At 54.5% G+C, this 14,882-nt stretch overlaps 4 protein-coding genes across 4 annotated transcripts; 1 reads left to right on the top strand and 3 right to left on the bottom strand.

Annotated features, from left to right (window-relative positions):
* Positions 1–276: 276 nt before the first annotated feature.
* Positions 277–774, bottom strand: C8Q71DRAFT_156503 (uncharacterized protein). The gene has a single exon (XM_047916657.1). The coding sequence runs from the start codon at positions 660–662 to the stop codon at positions 402–404; it is 261 nt and encodes an 86-aa protein (XP_047776674.1). The 5' UTR covers positions 663–774; the 3' UTR covers positions 277–401.
* Positions 775–3,750: 2,976 nt separating this feature from the next.
* Positions 3,751–5,430, top strand: C8Q71DRAFT_156150 (uncharacterized protein). Its single transcript, XM_047916654.1, has 6 exons — positions 3,751–4,032; positions 4,135–4,258; positions 4,477–4,596; positions 4,666–4,848; positions 4,908–4,969; positions 5,026–5,430. The coding sequence occupies exons 1-6, from the start codon at positions 3,855–3,857 to the stop codon at positions 5,052–5,054; spliced, it is 696 nt and encodes a 231-aa protein (XP_047776673.1). The 5' UTR covers positions 3,751–3,854; the 3' UTR covers positions 5,055–5,430.
* A 4,512-nt stretch (positions 5,431–9,942) lies between these two features.
* C8Q71DRAFT_156250 (uncharacterized protein) lies at positions 9,943–12,239 on the bottom strand. The gene is made up of 12 exons (XM_047916655.1): positions 11,971–12,239; positions 11,724–11,919; positions 11,493–11,673; positions 11,414–11,440; positions 11,199–11,357; positions 11,115–11,139; positions 11,034–11,062; positions 10,961–10,983; positions 10,497–10,904; positions 10,400–10,442; positions 10,314–10,345; positions 9,943–10,253 (listed from the first exon to the last, which is right to left on the bottom strand). Exons 1-12 carry the CDS (start codon positions 12,003–12,005, stop codon positions 10,041–10,043), a joined length of 1,371 nt encoding a protein of 456 aa, XP_047776672.1. The 5' UTR covers positions 12,006–12,239; the 3' UTR covers positions 9,943–10,040.
* Positions 12,090–13,077, bottom strand: C8Q71DRAFT_156326 (uncharacterized protein). Its single transcript, XM_047916656.1, has one exon. The coding sequence runs from the start codon at positions 12,993–12,995 to the stop codon at positions 12,174–12,176; it is 822 nt and encodes a 273-aa protein (XP_047776671.1). The 5' UTR covers positions 12,996–13,077; the 3' UTR covers positions 12,090–12,173.
* Positions 13,078–14,882: the final 1,805 nt, after the last annotated feature.

Below are 14,882 nucleotides of genomic sequence, written 5' to 3'. Positions count from 1 at the left end.
TTCCCCTTTGATCGCACCAGGATCGCACTCACCGGCTTCTCACCCCGCACGCTTGTTTGTAACACCCACCTCCGCGACGCTCCCCTACGCTCCCGCGCCTCGCGATGTGGCAACAAACTTATGGACGTTCCGCCGGTCGCCTGGATGAACATTTGAACAACCGCGCGCCCTTCCTATCTCAGCAATTGTAACCTTCCAGAAGCTCGGTCCGACGCTCCCCGGACGCACGCCCGATTAGAATCAATTGCAATTGCAACTTTGTAGCCGCACGCGCCTGACTGCAAAACGCACGCTGCGGCCTCGAGGCTACCGGTTGCATGTGTATGGTGTCTGCTCATGACCACTCACCGCCGCCGGCAGCGCTCATCAGCAACATTGGTCTGTGCGCAATCTGTGCGTACTTATCCGGCGCCTCCGATTGACCGCATATGAAGAAAACACCTCTGTTTCCGATTGCATGAACCTCCGTGCGTGCACCGCTCATTGCCCGTCCCCAAACGCATTTGATCCAGTGTCTGGACAGGATTCATATTGACCGCTTGACGTCGAGCACTCGGAGCGGACACGTTACTGATCATGCGATTGTCTCCGTTTGTCAATGCGCGCTCCGTCCCCATCAGTTGGATGAGCGGGGCAGTGAGGAAGATGATCGACCGAAGCATTCACTCGACGTTCCAGTACTACACGGCGTGATGTCTACGTGTACTCCAACCACCGAAGCTATTGTTCGTTGTCTCGGACCAAACCAGAGCTGGTGGTATTCTGGTGCGTCCCAACAGCTCGGCTGATCTCCATTATGTCCTCACATGGCATTCCTTATAACTTATGCATCGCCTGGCAACCTTGAAGTCCAACTCATGACTGCGCTTACACAAGGCCGGCACGTTGTCAGCTCAACTAATGCTACACGGTGCGTCATACATGCGAGGAGCTCGCACGATGGCCAGGATCTGCCAATTACCTCGCGGATGCACCAGACCGTTCCTCCTCCCGTTTGAGTCGCGGTGCGTTTGAGCGCCCCATTCATACACTGCACCTGTAGTACATGGTGACGACATTTCGAGGACTACTATACTGACGGACTGCATGCAGATGACCGCCAGTACGGCATCTGCAATGGACTCGTGACTAAGCGCGCTTCGAACATACGCGTTCACTTCCGCCTCGAGGATCATAGGCGAGACCATGCGACGCGATGACGGCACAGTGGCCAATACAGACAGCGTCAGATACGGTATGCTGCGCGCAAAGCCAACTAGTCTTTGCACGTAGGTTTGTGGTTTCGATGGGTGATGGGTGGGATCCTTGGGCGCGACATATCCCAGGAATGTGATCCGCGAGCGTCCAAGAGCTGTACTCCGTTTTCCATGGTGGATTTCCTAATAGATATGCATGACGGTGGTGGTACTCATTCGAAGCTTTGCCTCAGTGGACACACGTAGGACCCCTGATAATTGGGGAGGAAGCCTTAATCGAATCCGGACAAATTTGGGCGATTCGGAGGGGCTGGGGCTGATGTTTGTCCGGACAAATGGGCAAATTTCGCCGGGAAGGGCTGAGGAACTGTACGGACATAGCTTGTCGTGATTGCTCGAGGGGTGAGGAACATCCGGACATGGCCAGCCCAGGTGCTCTCGCGAACGGCGTCAGCGCGACGACAACCCCCCGAGAGCACCAACCCTGCTAAATGGCGGGGTCCGTCGGTAGAGGCCTGAGGAAAAGTCCGGACAAACCCCCGCCGAACTTGGGACTGCCTGATTTTATCCGACCAAATCTCGCCAAATTTCGCCAAAAAAGTCCGGACAAAAGGGCTGAATTTGCGCGCGAGCAGATCAGGCCTCTCCGCATATAATCAGGGGTCCTACACACGTACCCGGTTCTAGTGACATCCGGGATACGAGTACAAGACCAGTTCGCGGATCAGGACATTGTGGATGTCTTCCTCTTACGATCGAGGTGAGTGATCGAGAACATGACAGCAGTTTGTACTCGACTTCTTATGTGTACGTACGTCGACTATGCTTACAGGCACCCATTTCTTTTGCCTCATAAGGTTCGTTACCCGATCGGAATGTTTGGTGTAGCTTGTTCGCTGAAGACGGCATCTAGTTTGCTAGATATCAGCCTGGCGAATGGCGAATGCATGGCACTGGTGACACATGCCTGTACTCTTCGCAACCCGAACATCGCACTCGATTAGCCGCGTCCAGCGGCTTGTATGTTCACAACACAACCATACTATCACTTCGCCAAAATTACCTTGTTCCCCGCACCTCATCGCGTCCAATCTTCACCAACGGGCAAAACAGACCATTCCCTGAAGATTTCTTGTGCCCGGGGCACATATACCCCCTTGCCTCGTTCCCGCAACCCCATCCAGACCAATACCGTGACGACTGTCGTACTTTTGTGCTTCTCTTTGCCCCCTATCTACTGGGAACCCTCGCAGATAGAACCTCGAGCACGGGAACGACCGGAGGCAGTAGTTCTTACCGCCGTGGGCCATCGCTGCATCAGCGCGCGTGCGGCCCAGGCTGTCCTACGCCACTGACGCGTTTGTGGGCGCACGGTGATAGCCTTTTGGCTTGCAAGTGTGGTCCGAACTTTCGGAGGTGGGCTCGAGGACGGGGAAGTCGACTGGCAGGGTGCGATCGGCCGGCCCGTGAGCAGGGCATGATGGCAAGCTCGAACTTGTTAGGCAAGGTTCGGAAACCCTCCACGTCCAGGGACTGGAAGGTTTCGCGCGCGTAGTGAACGTTGTCGGGGATCGTACGTACGTATACTGTCAACTCCCATATACTTCATCCTCCTGTCGTCGAACACGCTGGACTGATCACGCCTGAGAGGCCACTAGGGACTGCGATCGTTGCCGATATCATCCTGGCATCCTGAGCCATGCGTTTCCATTGATGTGGGAAATAACAAGCGCGATACGGTTTGCCGCGAGGCATCACTACTCAGTAACAGTGGCTTCTGTTCGGTCTCGACGCTCACGTAGTGCCTGACATAGAAGGCGGCATCGTTTCTTTATCCGGCATGCGGAATCTTACGCTCGCAGGAAGTTGTGTGCGATTGGTCATGCTACAAGCAGGAACCTCTTTACCCTTCAATATGCTTTAGCCAGGACGACTTCGTAGCAAATAAAGCTACAGGACAAGTCGTTAGAAACAAGATTTTCATGGCAAACAAGTCTCCGGTGAGCGTACTAGTAATCACGATGACTCATCAGTCGCATAGTATATAGGAATAGAAAATCTTGCTTGAGCAACGTACGCGGTCATTGCTGTGTATTAAGCGTGCCGCCGGTAGCCTGAAAGCGTGATGTTGATGGGCAATCAGAATGGCACTGTCCGGTCAGACCTCATGCACCCAACCGTCATATCCTTGTATGTTCCGAGATGGCAGACCTGCAGGACACAGTGTCGCAAGACGCGAATATCAGATGCGTTCGCTTCTCAGTCTACGTGGTACCTACTCATAGGGACAATCATGCCTGATCACAGGTACGAACATAGACTCGGACGTGAGCTATGCTGATCCTCGCCACGCAACGGCATCAACGGGCCTGATTTTGGCCTCAGGACTGCACATCCGTGAAGCCAAGGAGGCGCTACCGATAAGACATTGGAACAGGTTGGTATGTACACTGAGGCAATGTACGTTTCAAGGTAGCTGCCGTTGATGGTGACTGAACGCCGAAAAAAGCTGCGAAACAGACCCCAGAGTCAATCAGCTTCTCGCTGCTTCAGCTAGTCGGACCTACCTCTGCCCTAGAGGCTAGAAAGGGTATCAGGTATCCTCAATTATGGGTTGTCTAAAACGCATTGATGTGTATATCATGAAGCAGCAATGATATGTATGTTCAACCACTCAAACGGAGAGTAGGTCATTGGCGTCACAGATGTTCATACTTCACGACTCTTCACAGACATCTCGAGGTCACGCGCCATCTGGCGTTCAAGATGCTCTTTGCGTCCCGATACGGTCACGAATGGGCCCCACTGGGCAGCAACTCGAAAATGGTAGTCTCTGGTAAGTCGCAAAACGCCACCATCATCTCTCCGATGCTTCAGCTTCAGTGCTGAATGCAGTGCAACACAGGCGCATATTGAACGAGCTGATACCCTCTGACAGTCACCACAATATACACACGATCCTTCAAGGAATGTCCCGCCGGTCTTCGCGCGCCAGCTAATGCAAGCAATCTCGAAAACGACGCAGGAATGATGCACGGCTGCAAGTATGATTGGACTTGTAGGTGCGTACGCACTGACGTCTGTGGCTCTCGTCGCTTGCGAGATGCAGGATCGCTGTTCATAAAGCCCGCTTGGTGCTGTGGTCCTCGCGTGTAGCATCACTACCGCATGCGACCGCTCTTCAAACATAGTCACCTACTATGCTGCCCGGCTGCTGATATCTTCCCGTGGTGTTTGCAATACGCCAAGTATGCCACATGTCGCTGACGATCAGTCGCAGTGTCTCATCACCACATAGGACGGCCTCTGCCAATGCAGGTGGTCGCGATGCAATCCCGATCTCATCGCACCGGCTCACCCGCTGTTCATACTTCCAAATTCAGCACCGCGCGTCGCACCGGTGAGTTACGCCCGACGCATCTCGAAACCTCGTGCTCGCTGACTGGAACTCGATGATCATGGCCTGAAGAGTGGTGGTGGCGGCACGCGGCGATGTCATGGAGCAAGGTGGACACCTACTTAAAGCACGGTACAAGCACGTCTCGCCATTGCTCGCGCCCTCCGGCGTGCTCGGACTGATCCCTGATCGGGATCGAATGAGGTCGCGCCGCGCTCGATCTCTCCGTCGACTGCTTCTGCGATTCGCGCCGAGGTAGGTGGCAGTTTGCTGTTGTCATTGAGTACTGCGCATTGTGGATGCCCGTCTGGCAGGATCTCCGAGTGCGACGCGTTGACAGACGCCCGTCATATATGTTTTCAGGCTCATTTGAAATGTATTCTTGGACCCGCCTGGTAAATGTCATAACTTCACTGACGAACTCTGGAACAGACCATCGTACCGGCGTCTTGCGTACTTAGCGACTGCGGATACTCCTGAGTCGTGGTGAACCCGGTGTTGACCGAAGTCTACTCTGCTCGTTGATAAGTACTTAGGTGCGTAGCAGGCTCTCCATCCCTCAGCTCGAATATAGCTTACGATCGCATGGTCTCTTCGAAATACGTCGGTGGAACATGGCATCGCACCACACAACCTGCGCTCAAGCTGTCCTGTCTTTGCCTTTGTCCTCCTTACTGGGCATGCAGTGGGAACGGTTGACGGCATAGACTCCTATCTCCATTACAAATGCAGGCGCGACGTTGGCTACAGGGCGCCAGGTCTTCCATCATAACCCCGCCCTGCATGATTGACCTGACTTTGACTTTCTGATGATACGCTCAACAGACGCTTGTTGTCCTCTTTTTGCGATGTTCGACTCTTCCTTGCTCATGCCTTCTCGTTGCACCCACGGCGTACGAATCCGATATGTTCGGTGTTGATGTCTCCACAAGACAATGCCGAGTTAATCAGACGCACACAGATCCCTCTTTGTTTGTGGATTCGACTAACAATCTTCGCTTCACTCTTCCTTCACTAGTCATTGGATGCGTATCCCGAGCTCCGGTCGACGTTGAATCAGCACCACTCCCAGAGATAGATGCTTATTGCCGGCATTACTAGCCCAGTGGGATGCACCTCTGACGTCGTCACATGGATCCGCGTCAAGTGTGTGCAGGCCCTCGATATAGGCCTCGTCCATGTGGCGAGTGACACCGAATTCCTCGTCTTCCTCCGCCACGCTAACCAGACCCTCGTCCCCAGCCTCCGTAATCTTCCACGAGTCACACTGAGTCACTGTAACTCGCTGTGACGGCGTGACACTGATTTGCCTCCGACCGGACCATCCTGCACCACCGAAATGACCCGGGGCGGGAAGCCCACAGCGGGGCACTGCATTGGTTATTTAGGAGTGACGTACGGACGGTAAGCAGACATGTCAGTGAATGCGGGAATTACCTAGCCAGTCATGTAAGTTTAGGCTGTCCATCTTCGACTGGACCGACGCAGCAAACTTTACTTCCGAGGTCGTCCGACGTGCAGCGTTGAAGGAATGCTCCGGTGGCCTCGGAGACGACACCGGACGTGTCTTCAAGACTGCAGGGGATATTGTCCGCGGGTCAAACGAGACACGGGCCAGACGCATCTCCGCTGAAACCCGGATGCAGGGTGCGGCGCAAGGCGGGAGTAGCATCGCTACCCTGTCCATCGATAACTTACTTGTGAGTTCTATCACATTTGAAATCTCTCTATCCTCAAATACAGTGAAGCTTCGTATCGCTCATGTGCCGTGCAGTGTCGCAGTGACCAACCGTCTTGGAGCATAGGCTCCGCACCCCAACTTCGCGCGGTGCTCCGGAAAGCTGTGCGTGCTCCGAGGGTAGGGGCCAGGCAGGGACAGACTCAGTTCTGGGTCTGGGGTGCCCACGTTCGCCGCATCTGACCCCGTTGAGTCCGACAAGCAGATCTGTCCTAGGATTGGCTTCAGATCACAATCGACTCCACCCACAGGCGGATTGTGAGCAGCCATTTCATTTCAGACGTCTAAATTTTGCCTCCATCTTCAGTCATTTGTAGTGGATGTAGTGTGCTGAAGATTTTGAGTGTAAAGCAGTGCGCCCATGCCTCCGCGGGTGTGTGAATCCGGTCGGTGCGCGTCTCACATTAGGTGCGCGCGTGGTGGACACGATATTTTCATGAAACGGCGCGAAGGCGGAGATTCCAGACTCCCAGGGCCCCTTCCGAGTAAGGCTTGTGGCGTTCATTTGCCTCCAAGCGCCCTCTTGCATGTCCACTACGGAACGCCTGCGAATGATAGACGCTGGATAGGTGGGCGTCAGTGGCCCGGGCTATCAACACTAGTAGCCCAACTCAACATATCCAGACACAGGGACAGCGTCTCAGTCGGTCACGGCTTATCTCAGATAGCAAGACTCCTGCATTGTGCCTCATGCGTCCTGCGACCTCACAGTCCAAGCGGCACGATTCCTCGGCACGGTATCCATCGTCAGTCCTTTGTATAGGTACGGGCTCGTTTTCGCCAGCTCACACGAAGTCAGCGGGCTCACACTCAGCAAAGGCAGGTGTTCATCGCTATCGCTGGAGCCCCGTTGTCTTCACATGGTGATCAGTCAGTACCATAGTCTCGCACGTTCCATGATGCGAGAACGCGGGAGTTGAGTAGCCTCGAGCTTGTGCCGCCATCTGCTCGTCAGGACGATGACGCGACCACCTACCAATCGTGGGCCAGTACAGACTATCGAGACAGCACGAAGCAGAACATGGCGATGCCCAAAGGTCCGCGATACGTTGACGTCACGCGCGATACTGGGCTAGGTTTGTCTCTTCGAAGGATGCACTCTATCCCATATTTATCTATCTGTTCCCGACGTTCTGACTTATCGTCGCAGAGCGTCCTTCCTCATCGGGATGCTCACGGGCATATCGTCTGAAAGCTCAGTTATGTGGCGTAGCCCATGGCCAGTAAGACAGCGTCGGACAGAGTATTCAACGGGTCCCGAGAGAGTTTCGCCCTTCGGAGCGATGCTCTGGATCCCGTTCGTTTGGCGGAGCCGGATCTTGCTAGTCTCCCTCCCACTCCAAGCATACACAACCTATCGGACCATGTCGCGGGGAAAGGCAAGATCTGCGACACATGAACGTGCATTGGACGTGTTTGAGCATGCCCTTGGACTGCTAGGAATCATCGCAAATTTGGTACATGCTCTTGAACGTCACAGCCGGAGTAACTTACTACGTGACGAAGGCTTACTACACGAAGGGAAGGAAGGGCAACCTTTCAAATGTCGCAGATTTGATCCGTTCGCGGGCTTCCCCAGTGCTGAGGTACATACCTAGATCATGATCTGCGAAGTGAAGGATGCCCAACTCACTGTGTTATAACAGGATCTGCGAAGATCGGTCCAGTTGCGTGGCCCTAGACGCATATGAATGTCGACTAGTGAAGGACTACCACGAGCGTACGGATCGGCTCTTCATCTATGTACACCTTGTTTCAGCCACATGTGCCCCTCAAGCTACGCAGTGAAGTCGGTGGCGAGTCGATCCCGAGCAGGTACTGTATTCGCGTTCCTGACATCGATTAGATTCATACCATACTGGTCGACCTGCCCGAGGATCCGAGTCGGGGCTGAGGTTCAACAACGCCACAATCAAGCTGTTAACCGCAATCCTCATCGCACTGTATGCTTCCTCTCGCTTAGTACTGTAGTTCAAGTTGTTTGCCTTGGCTGTGGCGCTTGTCCCGGCGACTCGCTTAAGTGTTATCATTCTTCTGGCTGTTATGGTCGCCTCTGAGCTTGTTAATTAGCATTCGAACGGAGGACATCCTAGTTGCACCATTCCATGAGGCACGCTGTTCATGCAAGTGGCCTGCTTCTGTGGCGGTTGAAGATATTAGGCGCCTCCGATTTGCGGCGTTACATGTAGCAGGGAGAATATGATTCAAGGCTGGGCAGGCATGCCATTTCCAACAGTTGCGGTGGTCGCTGTGTCATTACAGTCAATTATAGGTGCATGATAGAGGGACCTTGTATAAGAATGGCAATCCTTGTTCAGGTTCTGACTTCGGCAAATCGTACTTTGCTTATTGTTCCGCTCTGCACTAACCGCCGTCCTTGTACTGTAGGTGCGCTCGGACTGCCGGCACGCGGTCGTCTATGAAAGAGGATGGTTCATCAGTCGCTCGGATAAACTTCTAGTACAGGAAGCTGACGGGACTTACTCGATGTCCACGATATCAACGTGTCCCCGAAGCGCGGAAGTCGTCCTATCAAGTTGGCACACGCGCCTTGGCTCCATTCCTCATGCGCATATACACTAGACACTGTTTCTAGTAGCCTATTCAGACTAGTTCTGTCAGACATTCAAAGCGTGACGTACGCAGAAACGAGCATAGCGGTCCACGCCGCACCCATAAGAGAAGGGGCCGCACCTGAACCAAGTAGAGCAGTGTCAAAGTTATTCGAAGGCACGCGATACGGGCCACAAGATAGCAAGTCTAGAGCCCGGAGGGAATCTGCTGACCCTCGGCAGCGGATGCTTTACAGAGAACTCCGGCCCTCCGCCATGGCTAGACGCGGGTGCAGCGTTTCGCGTCCTTCACATACTCAGCCATATCCTTCTCGGACGTCTACGTGAGTGTTCATCTGTCCAGCGCAAGGGGAAACACACTCAGTGTCGCCCAAACATCGAGCGCTGTGCTGCCACTGTGCCATCTTCGCCTATAGTGTGCGATGAATCAGAGGGTAGCACCAAGGGCACAACTATGGGATCCCCCGAGTCCAGCGTTCCTCGGGCGATGTGGGATGCGCTGGACGTACAGCACCCTGCTGCAGAACGGTCAAGCCCACAACCCACGGTACAGGAAGCGAAGATCCGCCCTATGCAAGCTATAGATTCACTAATAGATGTCGGTGTGCGTGCAAATCGTGGAGCAGCGACTGCACCTAGCATTCAACCGCGAGACGACCCAACGCTGCATTGCCAGTACAAAGTTCGTCCAATGGAAGCGCGGGAGTGCATAAGCATTCTAGCGGTATCCGTGCTGCCAGCATCGAGCCGTGAAATGACCTTCTTGCGTCTATCAGTGACCGACGGACCAATCAACAGAAGCGCACTGGTTCACGGTGACAGGGACGATACACCTCTCCATTCGTTCCCTTCACGCGGGGAAAGCATGGCTGGGACCTCTGATATGCATGTATTGTGTCCAAGGTACGGCCGGACTGCGACGCACTGCACAACAAGATAGGGAACTGAACGTACTAGGCCAAAACACGTCCTCCAGGCATCGCAGTGCTTGCGTCCAACGTGGTCTTGGGTAGTGCATCGCGGGATCGTGGTACCGTGCAGACCTACGAGCTAGTGACTGAACTCGCTCCCCCTTTGTCCACCGAAAGCCGGATGCGATCACCCGCATTTACGTCTTTGAACTGGAAGAGGAATCATTAGCGTCCTGGACACATACAGAAAGAGAAAACGCGGCCTGTGCATTGGCCAACAGTAAAACACACCGTTAACTCCCTCGTGCGATGGAGGCTCTCGATCTCGTCTACTCGGTTCCGCACGCTGTCCAGTAGATCATCGAAGCCTTCCTCTTCCACGACTTCCTGTGCGGCTTGCAACAGCAGAACGGAATCAGGCATAACGTCGTGATGCATCTGACATGTGGAAGCAGTGGTCAGAAGGGCGAAGTGCCTCATCCAGCCGCGAATGCTTACATCAATGGCTATGACATTGGCACGATCGAGGTCTGGCTAACAGTAAGTTGACAGTCCGCGAACTAGCATGCATATATGGTGCGCACCTTCAAGAAAGTCTGCTCTGGTCATGATCTGACGACACTTGTGCTATAGCTTGAGGTCAGCAGACAGCGAAACCCAGCCCAAACAAGCAGCTCGCACGTATGAGATCTTCGGGAGAGGCAGCTCATCGAGGTCCTCGGGCGATAGCTCACCGGAGGCAAGCGCCTCCGTACGCTTGCGCTCGTCCTCGCGGCGCTGCTTGACGAACTCGCGCAGGAGAAGCCATGAGCACGAGCTCCACTTCTGCTCGTCCATGACGTCGTCGTCACAGTCGGGGATGAGCCCGACGAGGCTGAGCAGCCACGCCTTCTCGACGGCGAGCATGTGCCTCGCATGCTCGCGCATGTTCGCGTACTTTGAGACCCGGGAGAGGTACGATAGCCGTCCGCCCACTATGGAGACTGTGTCGTGGAGGTCCTCTGGGTCAGTCGGAATCTTGGCGTTGAGGCGCATTTGTGCCGAGGCCCGGAGCGCATCCTTGAAGCTCAGGTCAGAGACCGTAACAACCTACACGGGTGCTGCGATCAGGAATGCTACGAATGTATCATTCATTGCGCACCGACCTGCATCCTGCTGGCAATCTTGCCTAACGGAGGAGTCAGGCATACGCGCGCGAAAATTACGCAATGGACCTACGCATGACTAGGAAAGGCCAGAAGTCATCGCTGAGACATGTGAGCAAAGGAATCCCAGACAATCTGACAATACAATACATACCTGCTGAACACCATTGTCAAAATCCCTGTGGCATCACGAGTGAGCGCAGCGTTTCATGAGAACACAACGCAATGGAGTACCCGCCTGCAGCCGCCCAAGTTTCCGCGCGTTGCTGCATCTGCAGCAGCATCTGCCTCCCGCCATCGTCGTTTCTGAAGAATTGAATGTTGTTCAAGATCAGAACGAGCGGCCTGCCCGTCCGTCGCGCGTGTCGGAGCGCGACCTTCTCCAGCTTGTTAAGTGCTGAAGACGTAATTTATGAGCACGGGATCCGCGAGGCAGCCACACGAATGACGGACCACGCTCAATATCCAGGCATGGTCCGGCTAGATGTCCGTGAGGTCAATGTGAATCTACAAGAGTCGTGGATCGACGTACCCTCTCGAGGGTCACGCCGTTGAAACAGGCTGGTCTGCGTATCCTCATTGAACTCGTAGTTCAACGCCTTGCCAAGACGCAGACGGAACACTTCCAGGTCCGGGTGCGCATCACATATCGCGACACCCTCGGCTTCGACGGCCTGCATAGCGTCGAGGATCATTGTACCCTTACCAGTACCCTATGCGACCAAGCTTGAGCTCTGACACTATGACGCGAACAGCAGCATACCTTGGGACCGAGCAGGAGGTAGTACTGTCCAATCTCGGCGCCCTTGATGATACGGTCAAGCAGTGTTTGTTCTCGGCGGCGTACGTGCTGTGCCCATGGAACATATTCGTCTCTAGCTTCGTGCTGCTTGCGTGGATTGCTAGCGAGTTCGAGGGCTGGGTCGTAGCCTCGTGCGAACGCAAGTTCAATCTGCGGACTCCCATTGAAAATATGATCCCTGCTTGCCATGAGCGCACGAGCCTCTCACCTTGTCGAGAACGTTCTGCTTGTACCAGGAAACATAGGCGATACCGCCGAAGAACACTGGTAGTCTCGTTAGCACACCATTCTGTAACGCGATGATCTCCACATTGAAATGACGGGCAGAAGTTCTGATGCTGAGTGTATGCTTGCCATTGTAGCATACACGTCTACGAGGGTGTCATCGCCCTCTTCGAAGAGAATGCATATTCAGTGGGTTAACGGGCACCAGGACGCGACGGGAGTTCTGCATAGCTGATGCTGTACTCCTCCGACGCGGTCAGTGTCTGAACACGAGTGAACCATGACCAGCGCGGGGTCACGGTGCTCCATGCGCCCCAATTTCTCCGCAGCCCTCCAAGTCAGAGAGACGCCGCGAGGCCTGATCCTGCAATCCGGACACCGATCCGCTAGTACGTCCGGACAGCAGCGGACAATCCTGTTTGAGGCCTGATCGACATATCTGGACACATACGTCCGGACAAAAATACCATACTCTCCGGTGGCAGGATCAGGCCTCCACACCAATAAATAGGGGTCCTGCCTCTCACCGTGGTTTGGATTTCCATGGGCATCTCGACTTCCAGGAGAAAAAATACACGTACCGGCTCCGAGACCAATCAAAGCCGTCGCCGCCGCATCGACGACCGGCGAACCCGACGTTGGGAGTCCTCCAGGCCTCAAGCGAGGTCCGTTTTCGCGCGAATGAGGCCCTCTAGACGCGTCAAACTTTTCATCTCCTCCTCCTGCTCCTTCCGCCTGTTCAGCTCCGCGCGCAAGACCTTGTCGGCCAGGTGTTTGAGAATACGACCGAGTGCAATTTCGCGCAGGTTGCGATGCGTAGGGGCTCCAGGGCTGTCGGTGGGGCGTGCGAGCAGCCAGACGACGTACCAGAGCTGCGTTGGTCGGTAGGTTTGAAGCACTCAACATGTAGGATGCGGTTGAAACATGAATCTGCGCGCCATGGCCGTACGCTGAGCGGCGCTGCCGCAGTCGTCGCCGACGCACGCCAAGAGCTGCAGGCGCTGCCATAGCATGCCCATTTATGGTGTCTCCTCATTACATAATCTACGTCAGCGTTGTATCATTTGGCCTGCGAGGATTACCTCCTACATGCAACACTAGCAGACTAATGTGTTCGTGAAGGCTCGTTGCTGGTCGAATGAACATCGCCTACACTGTTCGAGGTGGTATGCTTATTTTCGCTTATATTGGGCCACATATAATGTGTCAGGCTTCGTCATAGGTGAACCGGTGAGGGCTTTTAGGAGCGTAGGGATGCAGGGGTAGCCGTCTATCCTCGCCGCGAGTTGGCATCCCATCTGTCTTGGTCCCGAGGTTATTGGATTGTCGTTCACCGGACATTCCCCCGGTCTCGCTCGCAGCGGGCGCCATAAGTAGTAGCAGCCGAAGGCACCAACGCCTTGTGAAGGTTGCCGTTGTACTTCCCTCGACTCAAACTGAACGTACGTGTATGTGTTCCATCGGAAAGCTTTCAGTACGTCTGATCATGTAGAACACAACAGGACATGCGGGCCACGTTCCCTGATAGCTGCCGCTGGCCGTTACTGAACGCCGACAGAAGCTGACTCGGAGAAGCAGAATACTTCAGCGTCAGCAAGTGGTATATCCCCGGAGATACCAGGAAAAGGATGGCCGCTATGGCGACTTCTAATGCATCCTAACCCATGGCATGGCACTGATGCGAACCGCAAGCATTCGCTCTCAGGCTGTTTTGAGCCTGAGATGTGTGTATCAGATGTCTTTGTCGGCAATCCTTCGGGCGTTCGCCCTCGACGCTATCTCGTGTAGGACAGAGGCGGCGTCCGCATTGATGAAGTCTGTCCAGCAATCAGCAACGTGTTTGCGCGTCGACGCTGACCACAAAGTGTTGAACGACACCCAGCGTGTATTCTACTGGCTCTCCGGCCGGGCGCTCGAGCGACTTGTCGCCTGCAGAGTAGCCCATTTTGAACCAGCGGCTCAGCTACGCTTCCTGTTCCGACAGTTACAATCATTGATAGGCAACAGTACACATTCTAGGACTGGCTCTGCGTCCTCCACGCTCCCAACCTAGCAATCGCTAAGAAGACTAGCTGTTAAGCGCTATTCCCCCTACGTAGTACAACACCTTGAAACGAAGGTAGGTCCTACAACTTGCTCGTTACGTTCACACGGCATCCTATTACCCATTGGCATCATGACCGCGGCTACAGACACAGAACTGCATCTATGCCTAGACATGTAATTTTTGACTTTGTCTTCCGTTGGACAAGCTTCGTGACACCTCTACCCCAGAGGACACCGCTCAGAATACTGACAAGGTACGTACTTGCGAATATATCCGGTCTCTGGGAACACCTACTGATGCTGTGGATACAAGGTTCCTGCTCGGAAATCTATACACTGGAACCACCCGTCGATATGCCGTCATACCCGTGTACATCCCGATGTTCGCATCGTCATCGTGGCCTGGCCATTGAGTCGCTCGCCGAGAGGCTGTACGAAGGCCCTTGACGTGTATGGTTCATAACCACACCATTCAGTGCAATCACGGTCTCGTGCATCCTCGCGAACCTTCACGACAGCGATACGGGCCTGTGACCGCCTCGCTTGAGGACCCGAGTGGTCGACTGGCATCGTACAGGCGTCCCTGAGTCCATGCAAAGGACTATTAGTCTTGGCGTGTGCACTTCAGGACATCGAGTGGCCGCACATCGCCTCTGCGTCGTGCATCCACCTCTGCGTCGTGCATCCACCTCTGCGTCGTGCATCCACCTCTCGAAGGCGCCCATATCAATGCAGTTTTTTTCGGAGTCTCGTTTGCGGGTTTGACTGCGATGTCCCCGATCGCTGGCTCGCGATGCTGGACCTCCTTATGCCTCGTGTTCCTTGAGTCACAAACTGCGCTTCGATGAC

The sequence above is a fragment of the Rhodofomes roseus genome, assembly GCF_022264815.1.
Source record: "Rhodofomes roseus strain CIRM-BRFM 1785 chromosome Unknown C8Q71scaffold_16, whole genome shotgun sequence".
NCBI classification, from domain to species: Eukaryota; Fungi; Basidiomycota; class Agaricomycetes; order Polyporales; family Fomitopsidaceae; genus Rhodofomes; species Rhodofomes roseus.
This window is presented reverse-complemented; position numbering and strand designations above follow the sequence as displayed.

Bases quoted from the DNA above. Each gene is read 5' to 3' on its own strand.
- C8Q71DRAFT_156503 (XM_047916657.1), bottom strand. From the start codon at position 662: ATGCTTCGGTCGATCATCTTCCTCACTGCCCCGCTCATCCAACTGATG.
- C8Q71DRAFT_156150 (XM_047916654.1), top strand. From the start codon at position 3,855: ATGTATGTTCAACCACTCAAACGGAGAGTAGGTCATTGGCGTCACAGA. The intron at 4,259-4,476 runs GTGCGTACGCAC...GATCAGTCGCAG, and splicing joins AAGTATGATTGGACTTGTAG to TGTCTCATCACCACATAGGA. The intron at 4,970-5,025 runs GTATTCTTGGAC...ACTCTGGAACAG, and splicing joins TTTTCAGGCTCATTTGAAAT to ACCATCGTACCGGCGTCTTG.
- C8Q71DRAFT_156250 (XM_047916655.1), bottom strand. From the start codon at position 12,005: ATGTTTCCTGGTACAAGCAGAACGTTCTCGACAAG. The intron at 11,674-11,723 runs GTATGCTGCTGT...TTGGTCGCATAG, and splicing joins ACCTCCTGCTCGGTCCCAAG to GGTACTGGTAAGGGTACAAT. The intron at 10,443-10,496 runs GTGCGAGCTGCT...CTCAAGCTATAG, and splicing joins CTCTCCCGAAGATCTCATAC to CACAAGTGTCGTCAGATCAT.
- C8Q71DRAFT_156326 (XM_047916656.1), bottom strand. From the start codon at position 12,995: ATGGCAGCGCCTGCAGCTCTTGGCGTGCGTCGGCGACGACTGCGGCAG.